This window comes from Phyllobates terribilis, unplaced genomic scaffold (assembly GCF_046119375.1).
Source record: "Phyllobates terribilis strain yellow unplaced genomic scaffold, ASM4611937v1 Scaffold_2__4_contigs__length_985480577, whole genome shotgun sequence".
Taxonomy (NCBI): domain Eukaryota; kingdom Metazoa; phylum Chordata; class Amphibia; order Anura; family Dendrobatidae; genus Phyllobates; species Phyllobates terribilis.
This window is the reverse complement of record NW_027362762.1, coordinates 331,760,083-331,778,747: the sequence shown is the minus strand read 5'-3', so window position 1 is coordinate 331,778,747 and position 18,665 is coordinate 331,760,083. Positions and strand designations below refer to the sequence as shown.

General features: G+C 42.2%; 1 protein-coding gene across 5 annotated transcripts in view; it reads right to left on the bottom strand.

Annotated features, from left to right (window-relative positions):
* The window catches only part of OCA2 (OCA2 melanosomal transmembrane protein), a 677,082-nt gene that overhangs the window by 510,811 nt on the left and 147,606 nt on the right, over nt 1–18,665 (bottom strand). For 4 of the 5 annotated variants that reach the window (XM_073664530.1, XM_073664529.1, XM_073664531.1 and 1 more), the window contains one exon: nt 1,296–1,585. The exons of the other annotated variant lie outside the window; for it this stretch is intronic. In XM_073664530.1, coding sequence (XP_073520631.1) covers nt 1,296–1,558 — 263 coding nt within the window. In that variant the 5' untranslated portion in view covers nt 1,559–1,585. The remainder of the gene's footprint in view (nt 1–1,295; nt 1,586–18,665) is intronic. 5 annotated transcript variants of the gene reach the window in all.

Here is an 18,665-nt window from a genome sequence, read left to right as displayed (position 1 = left end):
CCCGAGTACCCGAGCATTTTAGTGCTCGCTCATCACTAATGTAAACCCTTTACATACTAAACAGCAAAATAAGGTTCATATTTCCCACCACTGGTGGGTCAAACTTGTAGGCAGATATCCACAGCTCTCCTTTTTTGTCAGGCTTCCAGAAGAGAGTGGCTGCATCATAGTTATTTAGAAGTGGTGGTGAGTAGCACTTGAAATATTTAGTGTGCAATACCAAGACTTTGAAGAGCCACAGAGGAACAAAGCAGTAAGCTTTAGCTTGTTCTGCAGTCTGTGTAGTTCTTCACTGATGAGGGAGGCTAGCCAGCATGCAAGATTGAATATCGATTATATAAAAGATTGCCAGTACAGAGAGGAACAAAGAGTTTGCTGCTGTGGTGCAACAAACAAAATATTTTCCCATGTGGCAGATGCTCCTTTCATTCATAGGGAGTTTAAAAGGTTAATGAGACTAATGAAATTATGTACAGCAACTCTGACTTGGCCATGTAAGTGTGCAAGATTGTTATAATTGCTAAAGCATTGCATTTCTGTCAAGAGGTGACCGAGAGAGGCTAAATTCTGCCCCAACCACTCTGCTACATTTAGAGTGACAAACTGTGGCAGAATGAAAGATAAGCTGCTGAGATTGCTTGCAATCTGTATAAAGTCTCTCACTGGCCCCAGCTCTTATGGCACAAAAACGCTGATGGCAGTTATTAGCTGCGGTGATCACATTATGGACAGGGATATCACCACAGCAAAGTAAGCAAAACAGGCAGGGACCTCTGGAATGGCAGGAGATTTATCAGGCGAATATAGTTACATTGGTAGTTTATGCAATTACATGAAGTTAGGCAATTTTTTTCAATGAATAAAACCCTTTATTATTGAATAGTGGAATATTATAGTTGAGGTTTAGTGAGAAAAACTGCTAGAGTGAAACTCACCAGAATGTCACATCTGCATTCCAAGACAAGCAACAAACATTTTATACTAAATGTCATGGAACAATGATTTGGAATACTGGTGAGTGACTCTGCCACCATTTTCCTTACTATACTGGAATGGTGTTCTTGTTGAATAGTTAAGCACCACCACAAACATAAACCACCAAGTCATTTCTAGAGTTATACAGCATATGTCCATTGGAGTAGTGTCACTTTTGGATTGGATGACTTGGAAATATATTACAGTTCAGTTGTTGCTTACATGGCCAAAGAGGAACACTAAACCAGTTCACTAATAAAAGATGAATATAGAAATTTTGATATTATATAAATGCTAATTATTGGAATAGGGGTACTCACCTTCCCTGTACAGGAGTTGGGCCAAAGTCTTCTCCAAAGGCAACACAGCAATCCTGCCCATTCTGATAAGACTTGTCCCGCTCACCCTTAGCCTCAGCCATTCTGTGAAAGTTGTCTAGAAGTATGAGCTCATTGAATTCACTGGCCACGGCTGTTGTCCCCACTACTCCACTCAAGTTGGAATGATGTGTAGCATTTGTCTGAGTTCGCTCCACTTCCAGTTTTCTTAAACATGGGACATCATTATTGTTCTCAAGGTACATTTTACTATTAAGGAGAACCTTTTTTAACTATAAAAAAAAAAAAAAAAAAAAAGGAAGAAGAATTTACTGACATTGCTAAATCATAACAGCATGAAAATTTCTAAAAGAGGTTTAACCATTCCAAATACTGTTTTAGGCTCTTTTTACATTGGTATTTGTCAGCTAAAACCAGGAGTGAAACCGTAACAGAAAAAAAATATATAAAAAAAAAAAAAAAAAAAAAAAAGTGGAAATTTAAAATTGTACACAATAAATATCATGTTTTAAAAAGGCAGCCAGACAGCAGGGCAGCATGAAATGTAGACCCAAAGAGTCATGTTGTATTCCTCCAGCTTCTCACTACGTGGCTAGACTTGATTGACAAATCTCTCCATATACAGAAATAGTGAGGGTCTTGTCAATCAAGATTAGCCTGGTAGCAAAAATCCTCCCAGTGGACACTTCTCCTCAGGCTGGTACACTTCTCTTTGTGCCTGGCTGCATTTTAAAATTATGTTTCCACTAAAATACTACATTATACTTTAAAACGGTTACAATGAGAAATCTAGCCAAATTCTATGAAGCATTTTTCCTTAAAAATGCTCAAGGCAAGCCAGACTATTGTAAAACAGCCATTGATGCTAGACCAGGTCAAGTTTATTTTCCTAAACAGTCGAGAACACTATCACAGGTTCCGTGTATAATAGTTAATAGAAACAATAGTTTATGTAAAGTTAAATTTTAACAGTTATGAAATGTTCACTGGTTTTCAATAAGAGACTACAAGATAAGTGGATCTGACAAGATCAGAATTTGACAAGCTGGGCAGATTTTACAGGGAAATAAAATTTGCATCAAATTTATTCTGCAAGAATTGAATGTCTTATGTTTTGGGGAAACTATATATATATATATATATATATATATATATATATATATATATATATATATATATATATATATATATATTACAGACCAAAAGTTTGGACACACCTTCTCATTTAGAGATTATTCTGTATTTTCATGACTATGAAAATTGTACATTCACACTGAAGGCATCAAAACTATGAATTAACACATGTGGAATTATATACTTAACAAAAAAGTGTGAAACAACTGAAAATATGTCTTATATTCTAGGTTCTTCAAAGTAGCCACCTTTTGCTTTGATGACTGCTTTGCACACTCTTGGCATTCTCTTGATGAGCTTCAAGAGGTAGTCACCGGAAATGGTCTTCTAACAATCTTGAAGGAGTTCCCAGAGATGCTTAGCACTTGTTGGCCCTTTTGCCTTCACTCTGCGGTCCAGCTCACCCCAAACCATCTCGATTGGGTTCAGGTCTGGTGACTGTGGAGGCCAGGTCATCTGGCGTAGCACCCCATCACTCTCCTTCTTGGTGAAATAGCCCTTACACAGCCTGGAGGTGTGTTTGGGGTCATTGTCCTGTTGAAAAATAAATGATGGTCCAACTAAACGCAAACCGGATGGAATAGCATGCCACTGCAAGATGCTGTGGTAGCCATGCTGGTTCAGTATGCCTTCAATTTTCAATAAATCCCCAACAGTGTCACCAGCAAAGCACCCACACACCATCACACCTCCTCCTCCATGCTTCACGGTGGGAACCAGGCATGTAGAGTCCATCGGTTCACATTTTCTGCGTCGCACAAAGACACGGTGGTTGGAACCAAAGATCTCAAATTTGGACTCATCAGACCAAAGCACAGATTTCCACTGGTCTAATGTCCATTCCTTGTGTTCTTTAGCCCAAGCAAGTCTCTTCTGCTTGTTGCCTGTCCTTAGCAGTGGTTTCCTAGCAGCTATTTTACCATAAAGGCCTGCTGCACAAAGTCTCCTCTTAACAGTTGTTGTAGAGATGTGTCTGCTGCTAGAACTCTGTGTGGCATTGACCTGGTCTCTAATCTGAGCTGCTGTTAACCTGCGAGTTCTGAGGCTGGTGACTCGGATAAACTTATCCTCATAAGCAGAGGTGACTCTTGGTCTTCCTTTCCTGGGGCGGTCCTCATGTGAGGCAGTTTCTTTGTAGCGCTTTATGGTTTTTGCAACTGCACTTGGGGACACTTTCAAAGTTTGCCCAATTTTTTGTACTGACTGACCTTCATTTCTTAAAGTAATGATGGCCACTCGTTTTTATTTACTTAGAATTTGTATTATGGCAAGAAAAAAGCAGCTAACAGTCTATTCAGTAGGACTATCAGCTGTGTATCCACCAGACTTCTGCACAACACAACTGATGGTCCCAACCCCATTTATAAGCCAAGAAATCCCACTTATTAAACCTGACAGGGCACACCTGTGAAGTGAAGACCATTTCCAGTGACTACCTCTTGAAGCTCATCAAAAGAATGCCAAGAGTGTGCAAAGCAGTCATCAAAGCGAAAGGTGGCTACTTTGAAGAACCTAGAATATAAGACATATTTTCAGTTGTTTCACACTTTTTTGTTAAGTATATAATTCCACATGTGTTAATTCATAGTTTTGATGCCTTCAGTGTGAATATACAATTTTCATAGTCATGAAAATACAGAAAAATCTTTAAATGAGAAGGTGTGTCCAAACTTTTGGTCTGTACTAATTATAATATATATATATATATATATATATTATATATATATCCACTCACCCAGTTGCTTGCTGTTCCCTGTATAGTCTTTAGAGCCTCTTTCTACTGCTGCATGCTGAAATCCTGGGCATAGGGAGCATGAGCAGCAAAAGTGGCTAGAGAGGTGAGCATTAGGGTCTTTTTTGTTTGTTTTTTTTAAACTTTTGCTGGAACTATGCGATTAAAGCAAAATGGCCATCACTTTGCTGAATTCACGCAGGGAGCATTACGAGAAATCCATATTCTGGAGAATACAGATATTTTAAAACCCTAGTAAACTTCAGTTCCAATCAAATTAATTTGCCCATCTCTATCCAGACCACTTTCAACACCATTTACTTATGATCCCTAATTTAAAGCTACAATACTGAAAAGGCATGACTTGTGTTTTTAAAGGTAACCTGTCACCTGCAAGAAGGCTATTAACTGCAGATATGGGCTTAATCTGTAGATTAACAGCATTGCTACCCTGCCTGGTGCGTGCACATAGCCTAATGCTGCAAGGAGAAAATTAACTTTATTCTCCTCGGCAGCATTCAGTTTCAGTCACAGAGGCGGCGCCGGCACTGGTTTAATCACCGCTCTGAAAATAAAGAGCGGCAGCTGTAACCGCGCCCCGGCCCTGACTGATAGCCATATCTAATGCAGAGCCAGTGCCACTGCTGACACCAGCCAACAGTTCAGGAGTACTACCAAACAAAGGCCCCAATTAGCCCCCCTTTGCCACTGGCAAGCTTATAGTGAATTAAGCACAGGGCATTTTGGAATATATGGCACATCATTCATCTCAGTCACAGCAGGATGTTTCCTCTAACAGCAACACAGTCAGTTTGAGTAGCTGTTCTCCACAGTGTGACTGATCACAATGACTAAACGGGATAATTTTTGGACTTTAAAAAAAAAACAAAAAAAAAAAACAACATGAAATGAAAAGTCTGGAAATGCACCTTGAAAGGACTGTTTGGTTAGTATCGGGTTAACACCGGGTCCTATGGTGAGGTCACTGACATTACTAAGGCTGTGTTTGCATTAAAAGAAATCCATCATGTGCAAAAAGTATATTCACCTGCTGATACAGGGTTAAAGTGCAGGTAGATAGCTATTAAATCCAGTTAATATTTCCACATTTGTTTGTTTAATATCTTCAGTACTTATTTAGGCTGTACACTTCAGATTGCAGGACCTGTGCACTCTGGTCACTGGTCATGTGACCCTGATGACATCACTACATGTACTTCTGCACGTCTGTGTTGCTGCCTCCTAATGATTGGTCAGAATCATAAAAGGAGGCAGAAGCACACACCTCCAGTAAAAACTATCGAACACCCATTTGGACCCACTGTGTGTCCAATTCAACATGAAAAACTTGATGAAAGGTGCTCTTTTAAAAGGCCCAACAGCATCAACTTTCAAAAAGTTATTTCCCAATATTAAAGAAGCTCTTCCTCAAACTTTTTATCCTCTTAATATATTGCAATTGTATAGCACTGTGCACTTACAATTGCTCATTTCGCCTTTCTACTCAATTATTTTTTCTCTTTTCTCTGCTCTATGTAAAAAAGGAAGTATTTTCCCAGCAGGAGTCATCCCCTCTCTTACTCCTGACCCAGATGCTCTGCTCCTCCCCCCTGCCAGGGACTTTTGCAGTGATGACTCATACAGGGAAATAGACTTCCTGTTTCTACATAGAGCTAATAGCAGGGGTGTACAGCTTCTGTCATCAAGGGCCACCATGAGTGCATGTTTTCAGCATTCCCTTAGCATTACACAGGTGATGATTCTAACACCTTGTGCAATGCTAAGGAAATCCTAAAAACATGTATTGTTGGTGGCACTTGAGGACTGGAGTTGTGAATCCCTGGCTTAGAATGATTCAGCTAGTTGTTTTTAATCATGTGATATCGTAGACTTCATGAAAAAGAATTAACTCAGTAGAAGGACAAAATGAGCAATTGTAAGTACACAGTGCTATTTAGTATGATGACAGCAATATATTGAGGGGATAAAAATTTTGATGGGAGTGCATTTTTAACACCTTCACCCCAAAGCCTGTTTTCACCTTCCTGACCAGACCAATTTTTTTCAATTCTGACCAGTGTCACTTTATGGGGTAATAACTCTGGAATGCTTCAATGGATCTTAGTTATTCTAGGATTGTTTTCTCCTGACATATTGTACCTCATGATAGCGGTAAAAAAAAAATTTTTTGACATGCGTTTATTTGCAATATCGAAAAATTTAGCAATAATTGAGAAAATGTAGCAATTTTCAAACTTTTCATTTTTATGCCCTTAAACCAAAGAGTTGTGTCACACAAAATAGTTAATACATAATTTACCACATGTCTACTTTACATAAGAAACATTTTTGAAACAATTATTTTTGTTAGGAAGTTAGAAGGGTTAAAAGTTGACTAGTTATTTCTCATTTTTCCAGCACCATTTTCTTTTAAGTGACTTAAAAGTCATTTGAAGTGACTTTTAGGGGTCTATATCGCAGAAAATACCCAAAAGTGACACCATTCTAAAAACTGCACCCTCAAGGTGCTGAAAACCACATTCAAGAAGTTTATTAACCCTTCAGGTGCTTCACAGGAACTGAAGGAATGTAGAAGGAAAACACCAAGGTTACTGACAGGTAGCCGGTTTTTCCAGAACCCATGACAGCACACCTGAGAGAGAGGATCCGCCCTTCGAGGACAGGAAACCATCTGAAATAAAAGGGCAGCACCTCTCCCCCACTTCAGTTGGTTACAGAGCATTGAGAGGACCTCCATAAAAAAAGTTATATATAAAATCCAACACCACATGAAATAACACCCAACAAACATGCACACCCATATGGTGAGAAAGAAGGGGGGGGGGGGGGAATATACGGGTGCTGTCATGAGTTATGGAAAAACTGACTACCGGTAAGTAACCTTGGTGTTTTCCCTTCACCTATGACAGCACACCTGAGAGAATTTTGGAGAAAAACACCTTAGGGAGGGACCACAGCTTACAGCAACTTTCTACCAAAGGTTAAGTCAGATAGGCAGGATAGATCCAAACGGTAGTGTTTGAAAAAGGTAGCTGGTGATGACCATGTAGCGGCCTTACAGATCTGATCCATCGATACCTCTGCCTTCTCTGCCCAGGAGGTAGCCACGGATCTGGTGGAGTGAGCCTTGATGCAGTCATGGATTGGGGTTTTACTAGTCGAGTAGGCTAAGCAAATGGCCTGCCTAATCCATCTGGCTATAGTTGCTTTTGTCACCCCATAACCCTTCCTACTCCACTGGAAGGCTACGAACAGGGATTGGCTACGTCTCCACTGGCTAGTTAATTTTATGTATTGTAGTAGAGCCCTTCTAACGTCAAGGTTATGAAACTTTTTCTCCCCTGGGGTCTTTGGGCTGTTACAAAAGGAGGGCAGAACAATTTCCTGAGATCTATGAAACTTGAGGAACCTTAGAAAGGTAGGCTGGATCAGGCCTCAATACTAGTCTATCATCAAATATTTGTGTATATGGAGGATTTATCGATAGGGCCTGCAAATCACTTACTCTACGGGCCGATGCTAAAGCTACCAAAATAATTGTTTTGAGAGTTATGTATTTTGCAGACTCTTGAACTGGTTCAAAGGGTTCCATAGTTAGGGTGTCAAGTACTAAATTTAGGTTCCATGGAGGAACTTTGGGTGTTGAGACTGGCATAGATCTACCACAAGATTAAATGAACCTTGTAATCCATTTATTGGCTGCGAGGTCATGGTTGTATAGCACACTCAAGGCAGAAACCTGGATCTTAAGTGTACTGGTAGCCAGACCTAACTCAAACCCTTTCTGTAAGAACTCCAGGATGGAATTAATTAGAGGTTTTTGGCTTAATGGCTTTCCTAGGAAATCTATAAATTGTCTCCATGTTCTACCATAGATTTTGGTGGTTATGGGCTTTCTACTTCTTAAGAGAGTAGACAATAAGCCTGATGAAAAAATGTTGCCCTCTCAAATTCCACGCTGCTAGGTGGAAACCCGTCACTTGAGAATGGAATATTGGTCCCTGAGCTAGAAGGTCCGGGGTCTCTGGTAGGATCCATGGGTCTGATCGTGACATCATCCTCAAAAGAGAGAACCATGGTCTCTTTGGCCAGAAGGGGGCTATAAGAATCACTCTCGCTTGATCCTCCCTGATCTTACTCACTACCAGGAGGTATCATAGCTATTGGAGGGAAGGCATAGGCCAACTTGAAGCTCCAAGGAATCTGGAAAGCATCTATTGCCAATGGGTTTCCCCTTGGGTCTAGTGAGCAGAACTTCTCCACTTTCCTGTTCTTGTCAGCGAACAAATCTATCTCTGGTTGACCCCACAGCTGTACTATCTGATGGAATATTCTGGGATTCAGGGCCCATTCCCCTTGTCTCAACTGGTTGCGGCTTAGGAAGTCTGCTCTCGTGTTTTCTATGCCTCGTATATGTAGCGCCATAAGGGATAGAAGATTTTGCTCCGCTATTTGAAAAAGCCTGCCTACTGCTTCCAGAAGAGATTGAGATTTTGTTCCCCCCTGGTGGTTTATGTAGGCTACAGTGGTTCTGTTGTCCAACATAACGACCCTGGAGTAACAGGAGGAAGCCTTTTTAAGCGTTACTCACTGCCCATAGCTCTTTTAGATTTGACGACCCCTTTTTCTCTAGGAATGACCAAGAGCCTTGAATTATGTGATTTTCTAGGTGTGCACCCCACCCCGAGTTGCTTGCATTGGTCGTGATGATGTTTTGTACTGGTGTGTCCCACTGGACCCCCAAAGATAAAATTTGACCTGTCTGTCCACCACAAGAGGGTGTTCCTGGTTCGCAAGGAGAGATGTACCTTTCCTTCTAAATACCCTTTTAACAATCTTTGTGCTGACAAGATTTTCCACTGAAGGTTTCTTGTGTGAAATTGGGCCCACTTGACCGCCGGAAAGCATGATGTTAGAGTACTTAGCAGGGACATAGCCTTACTTAAGGACATGTCTGGGGGGGGGGGGGGTGGCTGCCGAGACCAAATTTGTGACTGTCTATTTTGCTGTCGGGTAGAAGACAAGTCTGACACTCGGAGTTTAGAGTAAACCCCAGAAAGGCCTGGACCCTTGCGAGTTCTAGCCTTGATTTTTGGGTATTGACCATCCAGCCTAAGTTCTGCATCACAGCCATAACTTGATTCAGTTGTGAAATACAGTGGCTCTCTGAATTCCCCACTATAAGGAAGTCGTCCAGATATGGTATTATAACTGTATTTTGAATGCGAAGAAAGGCTGTCACCTCGGCTTGATGAATACCCTTGGAGCAATCGACAACCCGAAGGGAAGAGCTTGGAACTGGAAGTGCAACCCTTAGATACTTTTGATGATCTGGGTGAATTGGGACGTGATAATACGAGTCTTTGAGATCTATCACTGCCATAAAGCAATTGTGAAAAAGAAGCTTTATTGTTGAATTTATCGATTACATTTTGAATGTATGGTTGTCTACAAATCGGTTGAGGCCTTTTATATTTATAATAGTTCGGAATGAACCGTCCGGTTTTTTTATTAGAAAGAGAGGAGAATAAAATTCCCTTCCTTTTTGACTGACCGGAACGTCGCATAGCACTCGTTTGTTCAACAGGCTCAAGATCTCTGATTCTAGAGCCAGCTGTTCGTCTGGGGATTTTCTTACAGGAGTCATCACAAACGAGCGGCGTGGCTGCTGATGGAATTGAATCCTTAGTCCATCTCTCACTATGTTGAGGACCCAGGGACTGGAGGAAATGTTTTCCAAGGCCTGAACAAAATGATAAAATCTCCCTCCAACTTGTGGCCTGGCGTCATTGTGGAGGTTTTTTGGAGGCGGCGGCGGGACCCCCAAACATATATCCAGACTCTTTGTTCTCAAAATCCAACTTTCTTTTCTCTCCCCGGGGGGGGGGGGCGACCTCTACTAAATTTCCCCCTCCGAAAATAGGTCTTCCTGGCGTCCGCCAAAAACCCAGGGAACCTTCCTTTTTTGTCACTCACTTTCTCAAGGACATTCTCCAATTTTTTGCCAAAGAGAAATTGGCCGTCACAGGGGATAGATCACAATCTAGACTTTGATTGTAAGTCCCCAGGGCATCCCTTGAGCCACAGAGCTCGTCTAGCCGCGTTTGAGAGACCAGCCGACCTAGCTGCCAGTTTTACTGAGTCAGCAGAGGTATCTGCTAAGAAGGCAGCTACACTATGTATTAGGGGGAAGTTGGCTAGAATTTTTTCCCTTGAGGTCTTTTTATCTTTCAGCTGATCTTCCAACTGCTGTGACCATATCATAAGGGAACGAGCCGTACATGTTCCTGCAATGGCTGGCTTTAGACCTCCTGCTGCATATTCCCAAGTATGCTTTAAAAAGGTATCCGCCTTCTTGTCTTAGGGGTCTCTAAGTACCCCTGAGTCTTCAAGAGGGAGTGCCGATCTTTTTGATGATTTAGACACTGCAGCGTCAATTTTTGGCACCTTATCCCAGTGTTCAGAGTCCTTTAGGTCAAAGGGATACTTCCTCTTTGAGGATGAAGGCAAGGCTCCTACTTTCTCAGGCTTCCTCCATTCTCTATTGATAAGTGCCTGGACCTTAGCGTTCGCCGGAAAGGTGCGTTTTTTCTTTTCTTCTAACCCTGCAGACATGATGTCTTCTAGGGACTTATCAGATTTATCTTCCTTTAACCCCATTGTGGTTCAGACTGCCTTTACCAATCTGTGTCTTCTATAGGGAAGCATGGTCTCCCCCCTCTATCACTGTCTGAAGAGGACGAGGATGAGGCCCCACTACGACACTGTCCATCTGATAACACAGAGGAGTCAGAGTCAGAAGAAGGATTAGATATGATATTTCTTTTTTCTCAAAATAGTTTTAAGGGAGCCCTCTACCTCCGATCTGATGACAGACCTGAGGCTAGCTGCAAAATCCGGGGTACCCTCACAAATAGTTTTCTGAATGCAGTCTGAGTAGAGCTCCTTCTGCCAGTCTATCGCTAGTGGGCATTTGCATATCGCACATTCCCTGTTCCGCTTCTTGGCAGTAACTTTCCTGGGTTCCTCCTGGTGATTTAAACACACAATAGGAGTCCCTTTTAGCAAATATATCTAGTGACATTCACGAAGATCACTCACCCCGCCACTGCGGATACCGGAATTGAAGACTGTTTCAGGATACGCGACGCATCCCTCCTGGATACCGTGGAGTTCTGAGAATCTTTACCCTTCTGACTGGGACCGCTGCTGCTCCTTCCGCTGGACCCTCTAGACCGGCGAGCAGATGGAGGTGGTGATGAAGGTGGTAGCGACTGTGGCCGTGGTGACAGCTGCTGCTGCTCCATGTCAGGACTTTGAGCAGCGTTCTGACCCCAGGTGCTTCTTTATATAGGGACATGGGCGGAGGGAGGGGGGGGCGGGTCAGCCACCTCCAGGTACCTGCAGTTCCCTTCCGGTGATTAGCTCCCTCCCCTTGGCCACCGTTTCCCCGGCCGCTGACGCCGTCAGTGTTTTGCCATGCCGGCCGGCATTATACAGGGCGCAGCCATCTTTTCTCCGGCGCCGCCCCCGACGTCATCGAGGCACGCCCTATCCAGCATGCCCCGCACCATGACGTCAAAGGCACATGACCACGGTCACATAGGCGGCAGGGGGAGGGCGGCACGGCGGTGTACGGAAGCCCAGGACCTCTGCACCGCCTGTGCCCGCATGTGCAACAGGTCCCCAGGGAACCTGTGGACAGCGCTTCCAGCATCTGAAGGCCGGTGCCACAGACAAAAGCCTGCCCTTTCTGCACCGGGACAAGCCTGGGTAACTTTTTCCTTCAGCATGACAGCCACCTGATTACTTCATGAGGATTCCCATCAAGGACAGGAAACCAACTGAAGCGGGGGGAGCAGTGCTACCCTTTTATTTCAGATGGTTTTCTGTCCTCGAAGGGCAGATTCATTATCTCTCTCTCTTTAATTTTTTTTTTCCCCCACAAATTTTAAATTTAGACCCAATTTTTTTTTTGCATTTTCACAAGGGTAGCAGGAGAAAATCAACGCTAAAAATGGTAGTGCAATTTCTCCTCAGTACGCCGATACCCCATACAAGAGGGAAAACTACTGTTTGGGTGCACGGCAGGGCTCAGAAGGGAAGGAGCACCGTTTAACTTTTAGAACGCAAAATTGGCTGGAATTGAGAGTGGACGCCATGTAGCATTTGAAGAGCTCCTGAGGTGCTTAACCCCTTTACAGCTTGGGACGTATTAGTACGCACCAGGCTGTAACCCCCGGTTCAGTGAGGGCTCCGGCGGTGAGCCCGAACTGAACCGGGCACATGTCAGCTGATTCTTACAGCTGACATGTGCCCGCAAGAGCCACTGGTGGAATCCCTATCCACCCACTGCTGTTAACATGTTAAATGCCGCTGTCAATCTCTGACAGCGGCATTTAACATCACGTCACGTGATCGCGGGTCACCGATGCGTGTTCTGCAGACCCAGGGTTGTCATGCCGACTCCAGTGGTTTTCATGAGCTGATCGCTATGAGCGCCACCTAGTGGTCGGCGCTCATAGCACAGGAGCATTTCTGCTACATAGAGGTGATCTGCTGATCACCTCTATGTAGCAGAGGCGATCAGACAAGTGCTGCTTTTAGTCTCCTATGGAGACTACACTGTGTGTAGAATTATTAGGCAATGAGTATTTTGATCACATGATACTTTTTATACATGTTGTCCTACTCCAAGCTGCATAGGCTTGATATCTAACTACCAATTAAGTAAATCTGGTGATGTGCATCTCTGTAATGAGGAGGGGTGTTGACTAATGACATCAACACCCTATATAAAGGTGTGCTCATTAGGCAACTTCCTTTCCTTTGGCAAAATGTGTCAGACTAGAGATTTGACGAGCTCTGAATAGTCCAAAATTGTGAGATGTCTTGCAGAGGGATGCAGCAGTCTTGAAATTTCCAAACTTTTGAAGCGTGATCACCGAACAATCAAGGGTTTCCTGGCAAATAGCCAACAGGGTCGCAAGAAGCGTGTTGGCCAAAAAAGGCGCAAAATAACTGCCCACGAATTGAGGAAAATCAAGCGTGAAGCTGCCAAGATGCCATTCGCCACCAGTTTTGCCATATTTCAGAGCTGCAACATTACTGGAGTATCAGAAAGCACAAGGTGTGCGATACTCAGGGACATGGCCAAGGTAAGGAAGACTGAAAAACGACCACCTTTGAACAAGAAACATAAGATAAAACGTCAAGAATGGTCCAAGAAATATCTTAAGACTGATTTTTCAAAGGTTTTATGGACTGATTAAATGAGAGTGACTCTTGATGGGCCAGAGGCTGGATCAGTAAAGGGCAGAGAGCTCCACTCTGACTCAGACGCCAGCAAGGTGGAGGTGGGGTACTGGTCCAAAGATGAACTTGTGGGACCTTTTCGGGTTGAGGATGGAGTGAAGCTCAACTCCCAGACCTACTGCCAGTTTCTGGAAGACAACTTCTTCAAGCAGTGGTACAGGAAGAAGTCGGTATCGTTCAAAGAAAACATGACTTTCATGCAGGACAATGCTCCATCACATGCATCCAACAACTACACAGCGTGGCTGGCCAGTAAAGGTCTAAAAGAAGAAAAAATAATGACATGGTTCCCTTGTTCACCTGATCTGAACCCCATAGAGAACCTGTGGTCCATCATAAAATGTGAGATCTACAGGGAGGGAAAACAGTACACCTCTCGGAAAAGTGTCTGGGAGGCTGTGGTGGCTGCTGCATGCAATGTTGATCGAAAACAGATCAAGCAACTGACAATCTATGGATGGAAGGCTGTTGAGTGTCATCATAAAGAAAGTGGCTATATTGATCACTAATTTTTTTGGTTTTTGTTTTTGCATGTCAGAAATGTTTATGGTGAAAATAAACAAATGAGATGGGATTATATTTGGTTTTTATTAAGTTGCCTAATAATTCTGCACAGTAATAGTTACCTGCACAAACAGATATCCTTCTAAGATAGCCAAATCGAAAAAAAGCCAACTCCAACTTCCAAAAATATTAAGCTTGGATATTTATGAGTCTTTTGGGTTGATTGAGAACATTGTTGTTTATCAATAATAAAAACAATCCTCTAAAATACAACTTGCCTAATAATTCTGCACACACAGTGTATAGAAGCAAGCAAAAAGTGAAAAAAAATGTTTTTAAAAATATTTACGTTTAAAATCACCCCTCTTCGCCCCATTCAAAATAAAATAAAAAAAAAAAACACACACATATTTGGTATCGCCGGGTTCAGAATCGCCCGATCTATCAATATAAAAAAAAAAATCCGATCGGTAAACGGCGTAACGAGAAAAAATTCCTAAACGCAAGAATTACGTTTTTTGGTCGCCGCAACATTGCAATAAAATGCACTAATGGGCGATCAAAACATTGGATCTACCCCAAAATGGTATCAATAAAAACTTCAGCTCGGCGTGAAAAAAAATAAGCCCTCAACCGGCCCCAGATCCCGAAAAATGGAGATGCTACAGGTCTCGGAAAATGGCGCCATTTTTTTTTTTTTTTTTTTTTTTAAGCAAACTTTGGAATTTTTTTTCACCACTTAAATAAAGAACCTATACATGTTTGGTGTCTACAAACTCGTGAGAATAATAATGGCAGGTCAGTTTTAGCATTCAGTGAACGTGGTTAAAAAAAAAAAAAAAAAACACACACACAGTTATACTCACCTAACACCTAATCCATTAGGTGGGAAGAGCCAAGGCTAAGCACCAGATTTGGCGCATCTTATTGATGCTCCAATTCTGGGGCTGCTGAAGGCTGAGGTTTTCAGCATTGGAGGGGGCTAGTATCCCATGGCCCATTCCCTGCCTATTAATATCAGCCAACAGCTGTCTGTTTAGCCTTTGCTGGTTAGATTTTATAGGGGGACCCTACGTCAATTTGCTTCTGGGATTCCCCTGTAAACCAGTCAGGGAATATGTTGGCCTAAGCCTAGGAAGGGGTCATATTAATGTCATCCAGCAGCTGTTTAGTTAATATGGGGGGGAACCCACATCAATTGTTTGGGGGGGGTGGGTGGAATCTTCCCTATAATAACCAGTAACAGCTGTCAGCTGATATTAATAGCCTGGGAACCTTTAGGGCTATTGACCCATTCCCAGAACATTAACATCAGCCCTCAGTCATCAGCTTTCCCTCTGCTGATTATGAAGATTAGGGGGACCTTGCACTTTTTTTTTATTTATTAAGAACAGTAAAATATATCCACCAAATCCAGAATAACAGGCTGGTAATTTTCAGAGGTGGAGTCCATATGGGATTGATTGCTGTAGGGCTTGCCTGGTTAGGAGTAGGAAGGAAAACATATGCCTCCTCTGGTGAATAGCGTCTTTTTGACGAATGGGCCATTTTTATTTTATTCTTCAAAACATTGGCGGGGGGGGGGGTGTACGTCATGCATTTACACTTGGGGCTTGTGTAAAGGGAACCATTTATTATAGAAAGTAGAGAATAAGTAAAAAAAAAAAAAAAGAAAAAGAAAATTTAGAAGAAAAAAATTAAAAATCAGATGTAAAAAAAATAAAAAATTACAGTGACATTCACTACACTTTTGCCCTACCTGTGAAAAAAGTATTCTGAGCTATTAAGTTTTTCTTTTGCAAAAAAAAACAAACAAAAAAAACACCTCATTAACACTGCGACATACACTCCCCTAATGCACAAGTAACCGGGCAATAACAATTCTGTTTTTTTTTCTGCAAAAGAAAAATGCTACCTTCCTACCTATAAAGCTACACTGTACTAACATTTTTTTCTATAAATAATTAATAAAATCAGACATCACTTACACTAGGATGTCCGCTACTCTAACTATACCTAAAAAAAAAATTTAAAAAGTCCCTTGGCGCAGACTCTGATCAGCAGCGATACTGAGCAGAATGCTGCGGCCATGGGAAGAGCACGAATGCTCAGCGCAGGACACCGCAAACATGGGAAAAACGCAAAAAAAATGTGCCAAAAGTACAATTGGAACAGGGTTTGGGGAACTGTTGCTACTGTGATCACAGAGGCAGGAGATCGCAGGCAATCACATTGGCCACCAATGAATTTATTTCTCTCAGGTAATACAGAGGGTATGCAACCACTCTGCGGTAAAGATGGCGTGCGGAGTGGTGATCACTATTTTAGATTAACCCCTTTGGTGCCGATTGGTCAGTAACTATTGTTCAGCCAATCAGTGCCAGAGGGGTTAATCAGCCGAGGCGACGTCGCAATCACCCCAGACATTGTGACTAATGTGATTCTCAGATAGCACCAATCATAGCATGTCACATTGATTTTTTTTTCCCAACTTTATTGTGACATCGCCATTATTGGTTGGTCACAATTGATCAGCCAATCACAGTAATCACCGACAGGAGGCGGTACAGCCCCCCCATGGCGACGTGCAGGTATGGCCTGCTGTCAGAGACAGCAGCCATCTTAGCAGGGTGACCAGAAATAGCGGTGCAGTATATGCACTTCGCTTTGAGGGAAGGCAGCTCATTCAGTGCAGTACATATACGGCGCATGTCAGGAAGGGGTTTCATTATATTCAGAATCCAATGCAGAAAAACACTATAGTTGTGGGCTTGCTTGTATTTGATAAACATGCCACTGACCTGGCAAAAAATGATAGGTGTTCTTTATGAAAAACAGATACCTGCTGTACAGTATGATAGACTAGAAGCCATCACAGCTTAACAATGGCAGCTCTCATTTGGCATTGTTCACTGTCACTTTATGAAGAAAAATAGCAGTTAACACTTAGGCAAGTTGTGTTAGTATAACTAAAAGACCACACCCCTTTTCCCCAAAACACAATCAAATAAGTAGTTTATTTTGGTTAAAGTTGGAAGGTAGCCAGGCGCTCCATACATGTAACATTCTTGCTGGATGCTGGAATATAAAGTGGGCACCTGCGAATTTGTGGACAAAGGATTTTCAGATCTGCACACACACAGGCCCAGTTTTAGAGAGAACTTTGTATGTCCTGTAATGCCTGGAGAGTAGGCACCATCTCTTCCATACATGTAAAGTAGGAAATGGTACCAATTTATAGCATTATGGGATGATAGTTATGTACATTATTGGTATCAATATCACCTATGTACACAACAAAGCCCTTGTGTTATCATAAAAGTTATGATTAGTGATGAGCGAGTATGTTCTGTTAACCCTTTCAGCGAGTATGCTCGGGCCGAGAACCGAGTAGTTACAGCATGCTCGGTGATATGTTTGAATCACTCCCATGTGCATGATTTGCGACTGTTTGACAACTTTAATACATGTGAGGAATGTGTAAGAAATAGACATTCCTTACATGTACTAAAGCTGTCAAATAGTCACAAATCATGCACACGGGAGTGATTCAAACATATCACCGAGCAGCTGTAACTACTCGGTGCTCGCCCGAGCATACTCGCCGAAAGGGTTAACAGAACATACACGCTCATCACTACTATGATCCATCAAACATATGTTTAAATTGGTGCTATATTGTGCGAGCATACTGGAGCATTTCTAGGATTGAATACCTCTGTACATATGGCATCTGACTAAACATGCCACAATGTCAGATTGAAGTAGAATCTGACAGATTTAAACTGTGTGTGTTATTAGAGACATAAGAATGAACAGTAAAGCCACCGTGCTCTTCTAAAAGCACCCTGTACAAAAATAAAAAATAAAAAAAAAAGTGTATTTGCCCTTTGTGAATGGTAGACAATAAATGGACCATTTGTGAATGTGGAAAAAAAATTTAACATACACTACTCAGGCCTTTTTCATGGACCATAAGTGCATCCATTTGAAGGCAACTTCTGCACCTACCTGCAATAAAAACGAGCACACAGAGCCAGTCATGTCCAAAACATTAACATTTTGATACAGCCCTCTGAACACAACCTTAAAGGGGTGTTTCATGGTATGATATTGGCATAGGTAAAGAGCATGAAAATAAGCAAGTTTGCTGCTAAGGAGATAGACCATCATAGTCCGAGTACAACCACTGGCAAAAATTATGGAATCACCGGGCTCGGCGGATGTTCATTCAATTGTTTAATATTGTTGAAAAAAAGCAGATCACAGACATGGCACAAAACTAAAGTCATTTCTAATGGCAACGTTAGGGCTTCAAGAAACACTAAAAGAAATCAAGATTAAATATGTGTTACTCAGTAAGGGTAATTTTTTTCAGACCAAGCAGAGGGAAACAATTATGGAATCACTCAATTCTGAGGAAAAAATTATGGAATCATGAAAAACAAACACACAAAAGAACACTCCAATACATCACTAGCATTTTGTTGCACCACCTCTGGCTTTAATAACAGCTTGCAGTCGTCTCTGAGGCATGGACTTAATGAGTGACAAACAGTATTCTTCATCAATCTGGCTCCAACTTTCTCTGATTGCTGTTGCCAGATCAGCTTTGCAGGTTGGAGCCTTGTCATGGACCATTTTCT